Below are 17,069 nucleotides of genomic sequence, written 5' to 3' on the forward strand. Positions count from 1 at the left end.
CGAGAAGTAACTTCACAAGATGTGTTGTATAAAGTGGCAGCTAGAGTTAGTAACAGTGTATTGTACACTTGAAAATTCCTGAGAGTAGATTGTAAATTTTCTCATCACACACACACACACACACACAAATATGTTTTTGATAATATACTCTTGGCCCTTAGAAGCTTTAGTGTGAGTATGTTTAATGTTATAGAATTGTCTCGGTGTTTGAAATTATCAGAGTTCCAAACAATTGAGGATTAAGGAATAAAGTTACTGGTGGTCTGTATGGCTGCCTCATGTTTCACCTTTTTAAAAGTACTCAGTGCTACCTAAAAACCCTCCTTCTGTGCTGCTTAGAAACCTGCGTGATGAATTGGCATTAAATTAAGCACCAGGAACATTTACTGAACTCCTACCTTGTGAGGAGACTTAGAGGTGAAAAATCTAAGATTCCTGGAGGCAGAAAACAGAATTTTACGTCAATGCCAAAAGGGCCATATGAGCACACTCATTTGGAAATGTTTTCCAAAATAAAATTTTAGATGATTTAGAAATAAACAAATGAACAAAAATAGAGCCCAGTGCAGCTAGCAGTTATGGGATTTGGCATAATCCATATGCCAAGGAAAATTTGTAAACTTTGAGACTTTTAAAAGTAGAATAGAGTAAGCATAAATTGAGCATTCAACTCAAAAATCTTTTTTAGAAAATCAAAGGAATAAGGAATTGTTAAAAACAAAGTAATACCATGAAATGTAATAGTTTCATCAATAACGTCAAGACTACTTTTTCAATAAAGACTGATAGATTTTTAGCAAGTCTTGAGCAAGAAACAAGATGATACAAATGACCTTTAGAATAAGAAAGGAGATATTGCAGCAAATAAAAATTTTACTCGTAACAGAGGACTTCCAGTCAAGTGGATGTGGTATACACATGTGTAACCCTCCTATACTCTAGATGCACAGACATGATCAACACATCTCTTGAAGTTACTCCTCCTAAGCTGAGATAAAGAAATTTTACGTGTGTGTGTGTGTGTGTGTGTGTGTGTGTGTGTGTGTGTGACAGCACGGAAGTGAGCACCTGGGCAACATAGACCCTATCTCTACGAAAAACAGATAAAAATAAACTTAGCCAGGCATGGTGGCATGTGCCTATAGTCTCAGCTAGTCAAGAGGCTAAGGCAGGAGGATCACTTGAAGACAGGAATTTGAGGCCGCAACGAGCTATGATTATGCCAGTGCATTCCAGCCTGGGTAGCCATAACAAACGACCCTGAAGCTTAGCGGCTTAAAAGAACAACAGTTCATGTTTTCTCATAATGAACTGGATGACTGTGCTTTACACGGTGTGGGTTAGGGCACTGGACAAGGCTGGGAGGTCCAAACAGCCTTATTCACGTGGCTGATAGTTGGTGCTGACTGCTGATTAGAAGTGTAGCTGGAGTTCTGGGCCAAGGGTTTTGGTTCTCCGTTGTTTAGATCTCCCTGTAGGCTGCTTGAGTTTTCCTCATGTTATAGCTGCTGGGTTCTAAAGAAAATACATTCCAAGCAAAGGCAAATACTACCAGGCGTCAGATGACCTAGTCTCTGAAATCACACGGCATCGTTTGTGCCACATTTATTTTTAGTCAAAGCTAGTCACAGGACTTGCCTCGATCTAATGGGAGGGGAAAGAGACTCCTATTGGTGATAGGGTGATTGAGTCATATTGCAAAAGAATGTCTGGAATGGAAGATGGGAGCCATCTTCAGAAGTAGAATTTACCACAGTCCCCATTTGATTTAGCTAGAGTTTTGCCCAGCCTCATATCACGAGAAATTTTAAAGCAAGGATTCAAACCCATGTTCATCTGATTCCAGGGACGTGTTTACCAGTGGCTTTTACTGTAGAAGTTAACTTCTTTGAGCAGAGACTAGGAAATAAATTGTAGGGAGATAAATTGTGACCAAGATATCTTGAATGGTGACTCTGATTTTGACATAAAACATGTAAATGAAATTTGTGACCGAGGAAGCACAAAAGTTCCAGATGTCGAAGTGGAAAATTGTAGGATGTGTAATAGAAAGAGCAAGTCATTCAGACTGGATGGTATGTAAGGTTTATGAAGAGGTGAAGAATGAAGGTGAGTGGTACATTGGGGTCAGTTCATTCAAAGACGTGATTACCAAGCCCTAGAGTTTGGATATTTCTAGGAAGAGAGAGTTTTGAAAGTTGTAGAGGAAGTATGTTATGGGCTTTAAAAAGAACCAGCTGTTTAAAACACAGTGATTTGGGCAGCGGGGAATACTCATCTAAGCAGTCAGGCAGACTGCATAGACAGTACTGCATTCCAGAGGAGGTTTAACAAGGCCTGAAGAAAGGTGTCAGAAATGAGAGTGAAGAGGCAATGATTTTCAGAAAAATTAAAGTGTTCAAATCAGGAACAGCTGGCAACTAACTGATAGATGCGTGGAACAAGACAGAGAAGGATCAGAGGTCGAAACTATTAAAAGCTGAATGTGCCTATTCTGGATTTGAAAGTCATGATACCACGAATGTTGTCAGTTCGTTCATCACATTTGTATCCATCCATTCCTTGAAACTCTTCCCCAGAATTATTAAAATGAAGATATTGTATTTGATTACTGTTGCATTTAACAGGTTTTCATTAATAAATCATACAAAAATTTTGTCTTGCCATTTCAGATTTTACACTCTTAAGTTTCTGAGCTGCTTTTCTTTTCCCCTGTAGGTTAATGGCACAGATGCAGATTATGAATATGAAGAAATCACACTTGAAAGGGTAAAAACTATTATCTTAATCTGTTGTTTTAAAGAGCTTTGCAATATACTGCTTTCTCATATAGGATTCAAGGGAGATCTTTCACAAACAGAACTATTCTAAGTTCCCAGTTCATAAAATTGGCCAAGGTATTTTCAAAGCATGTGTCTTTTCTTTAGTAACCTTATTTTTTTAAATAAACTTTTTATTTTAAAGTAGTTTTAGATTTACAAAGAAGTTGTAAAGATAGTCCCAAGAGTTTCCATTTACCCTGGATTCGGCCACCTCTATTGTTAACATTTTATATTACTAGAGTACATTTGTTTCAACTAACACACCTATATTCATACATTATTATTAACTGAAATCTCTGTTTCCTTGCTTTTTATGTTATTGTCTTCCAGAGGCCCATCCAGGAAACCACATTACGTTTAGTTATCCTGTCTCCTTAGACCCCTCTAGATTATGATAGTTTCTCAGATTTTTCTTGCTTTTTAATTTTGTTTGTATTGTTTATATGCATATGATAATGAAATATTGTTCGTATTAAGTAAGTGGTATACTAGTAACATGGTCATTGTATCAATTTTCTTTTCTAGCAAAATAACCATACTTCTAACGGACAGAAGCTGTATTAAAAACTTATTAGGGTATACTCCCCCAGTCAGAAAATGACTTAAGGGTGTAATTCAGATGTGTAAATTTTCTTAAGATATGTTTTTTTTCCTTAAGAATGTCTGCATTCAGGCCCGGCACAGTGGCTCACGCCTGTAATCCCAGCACTTTGGGAGGCCGAGGCAGGTGAATCACTTCAGGCTAGAAGTTCAAGACCAGCCTGGCCAACATGACAAAACTCCGTCTCTACTAAAAATACTAAAATTAGCCGGGTGTGGTGGTGCAGACCTGTAATCCCAGCTACTCAAGTCAGGAGAATCGCTTGAACCCAGGAGGCAGAGGTTGCAGTGAGCCGAGATCGCGTCACTGCACTCTAGCCCGGGTGACAGAGTGAGACTCCATCTAAAAAAAAAAAAAAAAGAGTATCTGCTTTCGATTTTTATTGTAAGTTATAATAGTAATGCCACCTTATCTGGCTCGCATTTTATGAAAATTTAGTGTTTTACACAAGCGGATTTCTTAAGTAACTAAATGTGTGTATATTCTAGACTAAAATCCTAGATAATTAGATTTGTTTATATTGGAATCAAATCTGAGAAAAATAAATCTGAGTCTTACATGTATATCTTTATTGCCTTCTACTTAAATTCGTATCACCTCTTCAAGTTAGGTGGCTACTGAAGTAACATTCAAGTAAGCACAGTATTAATGTACTGTACATATTTTAATATAGTAGTTTGTGTTGTCTCCTAACTTTTTATATTATTGATTTTTATTCTTTCCCAGGGCCTTTTAAATTCCTTTTGTTTAGTCAGGACTATACATTGTATCTTTCACTGGTTGAAGAACTTGAGTACATAAGTAACTTGGTAACCTCCCATAATCCACTGGTACTGTTCTTAAGATTCAGGTAATTCATGAAGTTAGATTGAAAAAACATTTTTTTATTAAAATAGAATTTTAAGACAAATGGTGGTAGAGTGAGTGTTTACACTGTTTAATACTAACAGTTAAATAATAGGTCCACATATATTTGCTTACTTGAGTTGCCTGAAATTCAGTTAGAACATTCTTGCAGAAATAAACATTTTTTAATACCATTGCTTAAATCAATTATTTTTGAAGGCTTTTTGTGGCAGTCAAACCCTTTCTGTGAAGAAAATATTCAGAAATCTTGTTTCTCCGGTTCATAAAACAAGCAAAAAGTAGAGCTCCTTTGGCAAAATTTACTTTGCTGTCCAGAAAATGCACCAGTGTTCTCAGGTTGGACTTCAGTATGAAAAACTGGAAAAACGCCTTTTGCTTAATCCGATGTATTGGTTAAACATGTCACGGATTGATGGCAGCTGTCACTTGGCAGTTACAATTTGGTCATTTAAAAATAAGTCGATGTCAGGTTAGCAGAAGAAAAGCACCATCGCCACCCCCTTTTTTCAACGGCTAAAACAATATATGTGTTTTACCTGCTCCGAAATAACAGCAGGAAGATCACTTCAGCATTTGTCTCATAGGAGAGATGTGCCCTACCAAACATGGCCGAGGTGCAGTCTAAAAGAAACAGACTTACGGACACCTCTGCAGACGGGTGACTTAATCCAGCGACAAGTTGCACATACTTTTAAAGAAAGAACTGTGGAGTAGACTTCAGAAGTCCTTGGTATATTTTCTTGAACCTCACCTGTTCAGCAGTAATGCCTCTGAAAGGACTTTCCTTCAGAACATGTCCATTTAATTTAGAATCTTTATATTACTCACCCATATACCTTTATTTGTTGTGTTCCTTATGTTAGTACAGTTTCTGCATCCTTTAATGACAGGAACCTGTCAATAAAGATCAATCACATTCAGTCTCAATTTTTTTCTTCTATCCTCAGGGAAATTCAGGGCTTGGTTTCAGCATTGCAGGAGGTACAGACAACCCACACATTGGAGATGACTCAAGTATTTTCATTACCAAAATTATCACGGGGGGAGCAGCCGCCCAAGATGGAAGATTGCGGTATGTTTTGCGATTTTCATTGTGATGCTGAATCCACTTTGTGTATTTTTCTTGAAGCAGACTGGATAAGGAATAAATACAAATAACAAACACTATCATAAAAACTAACATAGGGTGAATGCTTTAACAACATTCAAGTCAATGAATGCGATAATTATGCTCTAAACGTTTTCCTGTTTTCATTTAGGACTCCAATTTTATCTTAGATATTACAACATTTGAATAATAAATTTGGTTGATGGTTTAAATGTTTGTGAGCATATTTATAGAAATCATGAGTTTCCCTTTGTATTTTCAAATAGCTCACAAAATATTTTCCATTTCCTCTCTGGTTGGGAAACATGTATATAAACTTATTTAAGATAAGGAGGATAGAGGATCACACATCCAAGTTGAATCCCACACCACATAGACTAAAGTATGTGCAAATTTTAAATGATATATTTTCTTAATTGACTAGATGAAAATAACATTTGTCTCTGTTTAAATGTAGTGTTCCATTTTGGAAGATATATTTTGCAAACTTTGATTTTTTGGGGGTCATAAATTACGGCATTTTCCCTATTTCCTTGTTTGTTGTTAAAATAGCCTGAAGTTTTAGGACTAAAGAGTTTATATAGTCTGTTAAAAACAGCATCTTATTTTAAGGATGTTGGTACCTTATGCAATTTTTCAATTTCTAAGCTTTAATTCTCACTGGATATGACAGATGGTATATTGATGAAATCAAATGGATATAAAAATTAATCATTTGACAATTCATGTAAATGTAGACATTTACTTCCTGATTCTGTTAGATATAGAAGCTTCTCCGGACCAGTTTTAATATTTTAATTGTATTTTGTTTACCCCTCTACCCAATTTGAGATGACCGTCTTTTTTTCCTGATGGAATACCATGCAGTCAGAGAGACCAGAACTAGGGAAAATTCTAAGACTAGGAACAAATTAAACTTTTACAAAACATAACACTATGACAAATTTTAAGTTCCTTACCTGTGGAACTTTTGAATTAAGTGACCTAATCTTATATAAATTTCAAAAAATAACTTCATTCTTTTATGTCTAATATATAGGTTGGAATAGGCACTCAGAAAATTATTTTTAGTTTATCTCAGTTTTCACACTATCTCTGTGACCTTAAACTCATGATGTGAGCCTCAGTTTTCTTTGAATCACAGCTCTGTCTCTTACTATCTGGGTGGCTTTAGGAAAGTTATTTAAATTCTTTTTGCCTCAATTTCTCCATCTGTAAAATAGGGATTAAAATACATATTTAGCTTACAGGTGTCATGAGGGTTAAAACACCAAGAAAGTGTCTAGCATGTCATTAGTGCTAAATAAATGTTTGCTACTTTTATAAAGTATATCTTAATGCTGACACAGAATAAGCATGCAGTAAGTATACAAATGGTAGCTGTAATTATTGTTTAATATTTTTGTATAATCTATTATTTTCACTATTTCTTTTGTTCCTTTTGCTGACCCTTGGGAAATGTTTGTATTTGTTTATATTCGTTTTTTATATACTTTCTTCATTCTGGATTTACTCCAGAATTATTTATAATTCTCTTTACCTTAAAAAAAAGTAACAAAAGATTGGTGAAGTGGAAAATTAATATTTAAATTATATTTAATTTTTATTTTTTATATGTAATTGTTTTCTCAGGGTCAACGACTGTATATTACGAGTAAATGAAGTAGATGTTCGTGATGTAACACATAGCAAAGCAGTTGAAGCGTTGAAAGAAGCAGGGTCTATCGTACGCTTGTATGTAAAAAGAAGGAAACCAGTATCAGAAAAAATAATGGAAATAAAGCTCATTAAAGGTCCTAAAGGTATGTGGTAAGTCAAACTAAGATAAATCTTTAAGAAATCTCTGAGTTAAATATTCCTATGAACTTTATCTGTGACATAGATTTCAAGATGAACAATATTAGTAGTACACTACAGAACTTGAGTGGATTTTAATTTCTCTGTTATTTCTAATGATTTTTGTCTTACATTGCATTTTAGAATATTTACATTTCTACCAAGATTGCAGCATTTGAAAAGTTCCTGTTTTTTGGGTGGGGGGTTGTTTTTAGAGGCAGGGTTTTGCCCTGTCACTCTGGCTGGAGTCCAGTGGTGCAGTCATAGCTTACTGTAGGTTCAGTCTCCTGAGCTCAAGCGATCCTCTCACCTCACCCTCCCAAGTAGCTTGGACGACATGCACGTGCCACCACACTGGACTGATTTTTTTATTTTTTGTGGAGATGGAGGTCTCCCTGCATTGCCTAGGCTGGTCTCAAACTCCTGGGCTCAAGCAGTTCTCCTACCTCAGCCCCCCAGAGTGCTGGTATTACAGTGTGAGCCACTGCACCTGGCCCAAAATTCTTATGTTTGTCAATGTATACATTTTATACATTTTACCGCAGTGAGCATATATATAGATTTATAAGTTTTTGTGATTTTTATATTCAATATTTGCTCAGCATGTTTTTAAGAGTTTTTAAAAGTAGGGAACAAAATACCTACTTGTTTTGTTAAGTGGATTTCTCCCTATTGGTATTAAGTATTATTATATTGAAGACTTCTAGCATTAAGAGTGAAATATTTGTGTCCTTTAACACTTGAAGTTAAGTATAGTATTGATATTAACTTGTGATAATTAATCTACAAAGTACTTTAAATGCAGATACACAGGCTAAGTTAAAAGAAGTGTTTTTAATATGTATTATGAGCAGTTACATCTGCAGTAAAGGACTGTTAAGATGTGATTTCAGAATTTTTAAAACATTGATGAATTGAGGATAAATGGAAATACTAGTTTAAATATGTGGCTTCATGGAAGAGGGAGGATTTCAACAAATGAAAAAGGAATGGAGAGCTGAGAAATTTTCTGATATTGAAGCTATAGGATTTAAGAATTACAGAAATTCCCTACTTAAAATTGTTAATTCATAGAATAATGAAAAAGAGCAAAAGTATTCACATTTTTAAAGCCTATTGGTTCTGCCCACCACCACCAATCTTATTATTTCTTCTCAATTGTTTTATTCTAGTGAAAATATTGAAAGTGTAGGTGAGCATAATTATGATAGAAACAAAAGTAAAACATAATTTTGCAATGTCACTTTGGAATAACAAGTGCATTTGCGAGAAGATACTAAGAAGGAACGTGTGGGATAAAAGGAATCTATTCATAACTCTAGGAGCAGCTATATTTATAAGTGTCGCTTGATTGCAGAACATATACTAGTAGATAACTAAATGGGTTCTTTTCTATTTTAAAAAATTAGTGTGGTGGAATTATTACCTTGTAGTTTTCAACCATTTCTTTCTGGGCTTAAGTTCATATTTATGGATGAGAATCTAAAACTAGTGTTTTCCAAACAGGTCTTGGGTTCAGCATTGCTGGAGGTGTTGGAAATCAGCATATTCCTGGGGATAATAGCATCTATGTAACCAAAATAATTGAAGGAGGTGCAGCACATAAGGATGGCAAACTCCAGATTGGAGATAAACTTCTAGCAGTAAGTATAAGAAATCTATTGTCTTTTAAATCATTTTGTTGTCTGATTTTTTCTAATAGATACTGGAATTTCTCCATACCAAAAAGGTCTAAATGATATTTAAATTAGCACATCCTAGCCTTGCTGTATCAAATCCTACAAAGTGATTCTTGGTAATATCTTTGTCATTTCTGTTTTCTCTGCCAGCTCCTCCTCCCTTTTCCCTTTATTCCTTCATTGTTGAGGGCTTGTGTGCACAGAGTGTTTCATCATAATCCCTAGATTTATAAAACAGCGTCATCATTTGTTTATGTATGACCCTTTTGTGTTTTACTTTACTTAATAATATAATGAAACCTAGTAATTACCCAGCCCAAGAATGAGAACATCAACCATTTTGTGTTTCTTATTCCTTTGCTTCTTAAAAATTGTTTAATTAGGCCAGGTATAGTGGCTCACACCTGTCTGTAATCTCGGCACTTTGGGAGGCTGAGGTAGGCAGATTGCTTGTGCCCAGGAGTTGAAGACCAGCCTGGTCTGCATGGCAAAACCCTGTCTCTACAGCAAATACAGAAACTAGCCAGGCCTGGTGATACACACCTGTAGCCCCAGCTCCTCAGGAGGCTGAGGTGGGAAGATCGCTTGAGCCCAGGAGGTGGAGGTTACAGTGAGCTGTGGTTGTCCCATTGTACTCCAGTCTGGGTGACAGAGTGAGAGCCCATCTCAAGAAAAAAAAGTTTAATTACATACATATGCCTAAATAATTTTGTTTAGTATTGTTTTGAAGCTTTTTCAGAACGCTATTGCACTGTATGAGACTTTCGTCTCTAGTATTTTTTTCACTTAATATTGTTTTACTGAGACTTACCCATATCATTGCTTAGAGCTAAAGTTCATTCATTTTATCTGTATGTAATATTCCACTGTATATCTATACTGCAATTTATTTGTCTAATCTTCATCAGTGTATTAGTTTGTTTTCACACTGCTATGCAGAATTACCCGAGACTGGGTAATTTATAAAGGAAAGAGGTCTAATTGACTCACCAGCCTCAGGAAACTTAAAATCATGGTGTTGGGGGTTGGAGAAAGCAAACACACCCTTCTTCACATACCAGCAGGGGAGATGCCAGATGCTTATAAAACAGTCTCATCTCATGAGACTCACTCACTATCAAGAGAGTATCATCGGGGAGCCACCTCCATGATCTAATCACCTTCTACAAGGTCCCTCCCTCAACACGTGGGGATTACAATTCAGAATTTGGGTGGGGACACAGCCATATCATATCAATCAGTAACTGTCTCAGCCCATGTTCCTTAGGGAAACAGAATCTGAAGAAAAGCTAATGTGCTAAGGTGTTATCTCAAGAAGGCGAGAGTGAGTGAAAATGAGAAGTGAAGCAGAGAATGAATGAGAGCCAGTAGAAGGTAGAATGTGTCTGAGCTGGCTGTAATTTTCTAAGGTACCTTGTTGCTTGTCATGTAGAACAGTCTTCCAGGCAGACACTGTAGAAACCATCCAGGCATCATAAACCTTATATCCAGCCATCCAGAGAAACAAAAGAAAGGTTTATCTGCTGGCCCCTTTTATTCTCCTGTCTCTTGTCTACCCCCTAGGGGTTATTTGTCCCAAGCTTTTGGATTGTGTTACCCAACTCCCCTGGGCACAGTTTCTAGGAAAGCCAACTCCTATATTCCGTGGCACAATGTTCACCCAAGCCCAAAACTGGTGGAGCTGCAGTGGTGTAGACAGGTCAGACGTGGGTCTGTGACGTGCTGTGGCTCTCACTTTGTGGAGCACATCAGCCATGCCCAATCCCAGCCAGAAGGGGCTGAGAAAACTGGGAAGGGCAGGAGGCAAGATGAAAGTAGTAGTAGTCAGGACTCTCCACTGAGCAAGCAGCCAAGGCCTAGCAGAATCTGAAAAGGCACAGAAACTGGTTCTGGCATGGTAGGAAGTTGGTTTTTAAAAATACACTAGCAAGTACTGGTTTTTTAAATTCTATTTTAAGTCTTTTTTATTTTTTTTGGTATTATGAATAATTTTCTTAGGAAGAGCTGCTGTGTGTTCTGATGAACATATACAAGAATTTTACTTGACTGTCATGGGATCGTTGATTATCCTGCTAGTAGCATTCTTTTTAAAAACCATCCTGTTGTTTTCCAGGCTGCTTGTAAAAATTTACATCAGCAATATATAAAAGATTCCTTTGTTCTGCATCCTGTTGAGTACTGTTTATTGTTGCAGGGAGACTGTATTTTTAGTTAATGATAGGGAAAAGAAAGAGAGCAGAACTTGAACTACGTTTCTCTAACTTATCCTTTCACAGCTAAGATCACCACTCTTCCCTCGAACTGTAACCAGCATCGTCTCACCATCACTCACACGCAAACGCAGAGTCAAGACAGCCATCTGTTGCCACTAATTTTCTCACTTTTACTTTTTAATTGATTGGCTACCATGTTTTCCTTTATCGTTTCTCTGGAACTGGTTTTGGTGGTAGGAGACAGCAACCTGTGCTGATACCATTGTGGCAAGACTCATTCTCTTTTAAATCAACTTTTAAAGAGGCTTTTCTTCTCTTAATTACACTGAAATCATTCAGTGCTCAGTCCTTGTCTTAATTGACTGATCTGGCTGGAGTTTGACACATCCTCCTTCTTGTAACACTTTTTCATTTGCCTAACAGTCACCCTTTATCTTGGTAATTCTCTTCTCAGTAGCCACTCTTCAGTCTGTCGTTGTGCCTTCTCATATCCCTAACCTCTAAACGTTGAAGTAATCCAGGACTCCCTCCTTGTACATTTTCTCCTCTTTACGATTCACTCCCAAGGTCACTATTTTTTAATGTGTAGATCAAGACTCTGGTAAATGGTCAAATAACTTTTCTCTGGTCTAAAACGTTGGGATCATCATCCTACACATTCCACATTGAATCCCTCAGCAAATTGTGTCAGCTCTTGTATCAGTTATCTAGTGATATGTGAGAAAACACAAAGATTAATGGCTAAAAAACACCACTCATGTATTTGTTTACAAGTCTTCAGATTGGCTAGGGCTTGGCAGGAACAACTTGTCTTTGCTTTACCAGGCCACATAATCCACTGCTAGGTTGGCCCACACATATGGTGGCCAGGTTGGCGCTTAGCTGGGAACTCAACTGGCACTGTTAGCCAGGTGCTTAATTCTCCAGTGGCCTCTTAGCGTAGTTAGGTTGAGTTTCACACAGGATGGTGGCTAGGTTCTAAAAGTGAGCTTTCCAAAGAAGATAAGCACCGATGTATTGTTTTTATCAATCCTCTCTTTCCTTCGCAATTACTGTACCTCATTGGCTAAAGCTAGTTATGTGGACAAGCAAAATTCAGTGTAGAAAGAGATTTTTACAAGGGTGTGGATACCAGGATGCATGGCTTATTCTAAGCCACCAAAAAAACAGTATACCACAGCTATTGAATATGTAATTCAGCAGTATACCACAGCTATTTAATATGTATTTCAACAGTATACCACAGCTGTTTAATATGCAATTCAACAGTATATCATTAGGTATTTAATATGCAATTCAACAGTATGCCACAGCTATTTAATACACAATTCAACAGTATACCACAGCTATTTAATATGTATTTCAGCAGTATACCACAGCTATTTAATATGTATTTCAGCAGTATACCACAGCTATTTAATATGTATTTCAACAGTATACCACAGCTATTTAATATGTAATTCAACAGTATACCACAGCTATTTAATATGTATTTCAACAGTATACCACAGCTATTTAATATGTATTTCAGCAGTATACCACAGCTATTTAATATGTAATTCAGCAGTATACCACAGCTATTTAATATGTAATTCAGCAGTATACCACAGCTATTTGATATGTAATTCAGCAGTATACCACAGCTATTTGATATGTAATTCAGCAGTATACCACAGCTATTTGATATGTATTTCAGCAGTATACCACAGCTATTTGATATGTAATTCAGCAGTATACCACAGCTATTTGATATGTATTTCAACAGTATACCACAGCTATTTGATATGTATTTCAACAGTATACCACAGCTATTTGATATGTAATTCAACAGTATACCACAGCTATTTGATATGTAATTCAACAGTATAGCACAGCTATTTGATATGTATTTCAACAGTATACCACAGCTATTTAATGTGTATTTCAAAATGCAGGCCATCCTTGCTTTGCATGGTAATGTGGAGCCATAAAAATGACCATGCTGCTGAAACTCTGCAAAGCAATGTTAATAATCAATGAAGGGAAATTATTCTTCTGTGACCTTTAAATTTTTTTGTGAAAATATTAAAAACTGCTGTTGTCAATTATAAAGTTACAAATTAGTAGCCGGGCGAGGTGGCGGGCGCCTGTAATCCCAGCTACTCGGGAGGCTGAGGCAGGAGAATGGCGTGAACCTGGGAGGCGGAGTTTGCAGTGAGCTAAGATCCGGCCACTGCACTCCAGCCTGGGCGACAGAGCCAGACTCCGTCTCAAAAAAAAAAAAAAAAATATATATATATATATATAAAGGTACAAATTAGGAAAATGAAAAATATATTAAAGTTAATATTGTTAATACAAGATAATTCAAAACAGAAACATTAATAATTTATTCATTTGCAAAAATAATGTATCAAAGAGAAGAACAATCTAAATCTAAAGCAAACAGAAGGGTGGAAATAATAAAGATTAGAGCAGAAATTACTGAAATAAGTAATAGAAAAGATGTAGAGAAGATAGACAAAAACTGAAAGTTGGTCCCTTGATAAAAATCAACAAAATGAAAAACTTCAGACCAGCCAAGTAAAAAGAGAGAAGGCTGAAATTTCTGAAAGCAAGAATGAAAGAGGGAAAACAAGAGACTATTGTGAGTAACTAAGTGCTAATACCTGAGGTAACTTAGATGAAATTAACAGATTGCTAGAAAGACACAAACTACCACTTCTAATCAGTCTTATCCTTGAGATTCTGTCCAGGGCAATAAGAAAAGAAAAAGAAAAAAAAATCAGATTAGAAAGGAAGAAATAAAACTATATTTGCAGATGTCATCATATTGTATATAGAATATCCTAAGGAACCTGCTAATAGACTAATAAATTAGTTTAGTACTGGTTGCAGGATACATCACTACCTAAAAATCAGTTGTATTTCTATACAGAAGATAGATGAATGGCCAACAAACAATTGAAAAACAAATTCAACTTGAGTATTACAAAAGTAGAAATTTAAAACGGATGTATAAATTAAAACATGCATCATTTTACAGATTTTTTAAATTAGTTGATAATGTTTAATGTTGGCAAAGGTCTAAGTAGGTGGGCACTCTCTTATGCTGTGGTAGTGAGTATAAATTTACTAAAACCATTTAGGAGAACAATTTAAATATCTGTGCTCACTCGTGTTCTAATAGTTTTCCTATTTAAATATGGGAATATTAACAGATATAATATTTAATAAATTATGATATAGCCACACAATGGGCTACTGTGCAGCCGTTTTTTTTTTTTTTTTTAACAGTGTAGTAATTCTATTAATTTGTGTCCCAACATGGAACAGTCTCCAAGGTACCTTACATTAAAAATTCTAACATAAGAACAAAAATTTTAATATGTTTTCATTTCTTTAAAGAAGAAAAAGTCTAAAACGCATCCACACACATTCCTAAATGCCTAAGAATGAGAGAAAATCAAGACTGGGAGAATAGGAGGGATGGAGGCTGGAATCAAGATGGGCTATTCTGTTAACATACAACAACTTCACATGTCATGATAAACAACTTACTGAGATCATAGACATCAAACATGGGTATTTTCTTTCTGCATACTTTTATTTTCCTTAAATCACTCTCTTATTTTCCCTTTCTTTTCGTGAAATTGTTTCCAAAACTCAGAAAACAAGTGAAAATGTCATAAATGTCTTTTGGGATTTTTTTTTAGGTGAATAACGTATGTTTAGAAGAAGTTACTCATGAAGAAGCAGTAACTGCCTTAAAGAACACATCTGATTTTGTTTATTTGAAAGTGGCAAAACCCACAAGTATGTATATGAATGATGGCTATGCACCACCTGATATCACCAACTGTAAGTCTGTTAGCATATATTTGCTTAAGTTTATCTTATTTCTTCAGTTGTTAGGCCATTAGTGAAATGTTCTCATTTCTCAGTATAATAAAGTTTAAATATTATGCAAATATTTTTAAAGGAACAATTAAGCATTTTAATCTACTTTTTTTTTTTAAATCTACTTTAAGTCAAAATTTTTATAATTAGAAAGGGGGATCCTTTTTACCTTTATTATTTTATAGTAGTAATTACTCTTACATTTAAAGGGTTGATTTTCAAACTTTTATGTAAATAATAGTCACTAAAGAACATTTGCAAATACTGAAAGTGTTTTGTTCTAATAGTTTTCCAATTGAGCTCAGAAAATTTGCTTTAACAAGCAGTTCATTCTTTCAACAAGCAAAGTGCAGGCATACCTCATTTTATTGTTCCTTGCTTTATTGCACTTCACAGAGACTACATTTTTTACAAATTGAAGGTTTATGGCAATCCTGCATTGAGCAAATTTACCCGCACCTTTTTTTCTTCAGTAACATGTTCTCACTTCATGTCTCTTAATGTCTCTGTGTCACATTTTGGTAAATCTCGCAATATTTCACACTTTTTCATTATGATTGTGATATCTATTACAGTAATCTGTGATCACTGGTCTTTGATGTTTAACTATTTTAATTGTTTTGAGGTGCTACACACACTCGTATAAGACAGCAGGCTTCGTAGATCAGTGTGTTCTGACTGCTCCTCTGATGACTGGTCGTTCCCCTGTTTCTCTCGCTCTCCTCGGGCCTCCCTATTCCCCAAGATACAACAATATTGAGATTAGGCCAGTTAATAACTCTACAATGACCTCTAAGTGTTCAAGTGAAAAGACAAGTTGCATATTTCTCATTTTAAGTCAAAATGATTTAACTTAGTGAGGAAGGCATGTCCAATGGCAGTAAAGGGAGAAAGCTAGACCTCTTGCTGCATTTAGCCAAGTTGTGAATGCCAAAGAAAAGTTCTTGAAGGAAATTAAAAGTACTGTTACAGTGAACACACTAATGATAAGAAAGTAAAGCAGTCTGATTGCTGATGTGGGCAAGTTTGAAGTGGTCTAGGTAGATCAAACCAGTCCTAAGATTCCTTCAAGCCGAAGCCTCACCCAGAACAATACCCTAACTGTCTGTGAGTCTGAGAGAGATGAGGAAGCTGTAGAAGAGAAATGTGAAGCTAGCAGGGGTTGGTTCATGAGGTTGAGGGAAAGAAGTCATCTCTATAACATGAAAGTGCAGGTAAAGCAGCAAGTGCTGATGTAGAAGCTGCAGCAAGTTACCCAGAAGATCTGGCTAAGATACTGAATGGAAGTGGTTACACCAAACAGCAGTTTTCCAACGTAGATGAAACAGCCTTCTACTGGAAAAAGGTACCTTCTAGGACTTCCACAGCTAGAGAGGATAAGTCAGTGCCTGACTTCAGAGATTCAAAGTACAGGCTGACTTTCATGTTAGTTGCTATTGCAGGTGGTGATTTTCAGTTGAAGTCAGTGCGCATTTACCAGTCCAGAAATCCGAGGAATCATGCTAAGCCCATCTGCCTGTTCTGCATAACTGTAACAAAACCTGTGCTCTGTAACTTAAACAACAAAGTCTGAGTGACAGCATATCTGTTTACAGCATGGTTGACCGAATATTGTAAGCCAACTATTGAAACCTACTGCTCAGAAAAAAAACAACAAAAAAAATTCTTTCAAAATATTACTGCTCTTAGACAAGGCACCTAGCTGCCCAAGAGCTATGATGGCAACGTGCAAGGAGACCCATGTCGTTTTGGTGCTTACTAACTTGTCATCCATACTGTAGCCCATGGATCAAGGAATAATTTTGACTTTCAAGTCTTACTATTTAAGAAATACATTTCATAAAGCTATAGCTGCCATAGATAGGGATTCCTCTGATGGATCTGGGCAAAGTAAGTTGAAAATCTTCTGCAAAGGATTTACCAGTCTAGATCCCATTGAGGACATTCATGATTCATGGGAGGAGGTCACAGTATCAACATTAACAGGAGTTTGAAAGATGTTGATTCCAGCTCTCTTGGATGACTTGGACCAGGTCAAAACTTCAGTGGAGGAAGTTACTGCAA

General features: G+C 36.1%; 1 protein-coding gene across 28 annotated transcripts in view; it reads left to right on the top strand.

The window, feature by feature from the left end:
* DLG1 (discs large MAGUK scaffold protein 1) overlaps positions 1-17,069 on the top strand; it is a 278,145-nt gene that overhangs the window by 172,258 nt on the left and 88,818 nt on the right. For all 28 annotated transcript variants that reach the window (XM_033213126.1, XM_033213130.1, XM_033213141.1 and 25 more), the window contains 5 exons: positions 2,719-2,769; positions 5,238-5,362; positions 7,031-7,200; positions 8,741-8,877; positions 14,822-14,966. In XM_033213126.1, coding sequence (XP_033069017.1) covers positions 2,719-2,769; positions 5,238-5,362; positions 7,031-7,200; positions 8,741-8,877; positions 14,822-14,966 — 628 coding nt within the window. The remainder of the gene's footprint in view (positions 1-2,718; positions 2,770-5,237; positions 5,363-7,030; positions 7,201-8,740; positions 8,878-14,821; positions 14,967-17,069) is intronic.

The sequence above is a fragment of the Trachypithecus francoisi genome, unplaced genomic scaffold (assembly GCF_009764315.1).
Source record: "Trachypithecus francoisi isolate TF-2019V2 unplaced genomic scaffold, Tfra_2.0 Lachesis_group0, whole genome shotgun sequence".
NCBI classification, from domain to species: Eukaryota; Metazoa; Chordata; class Mammalia; order Primates; family Cercopithecidae; genus Trachypithecus; species Trachypithecus francoisi.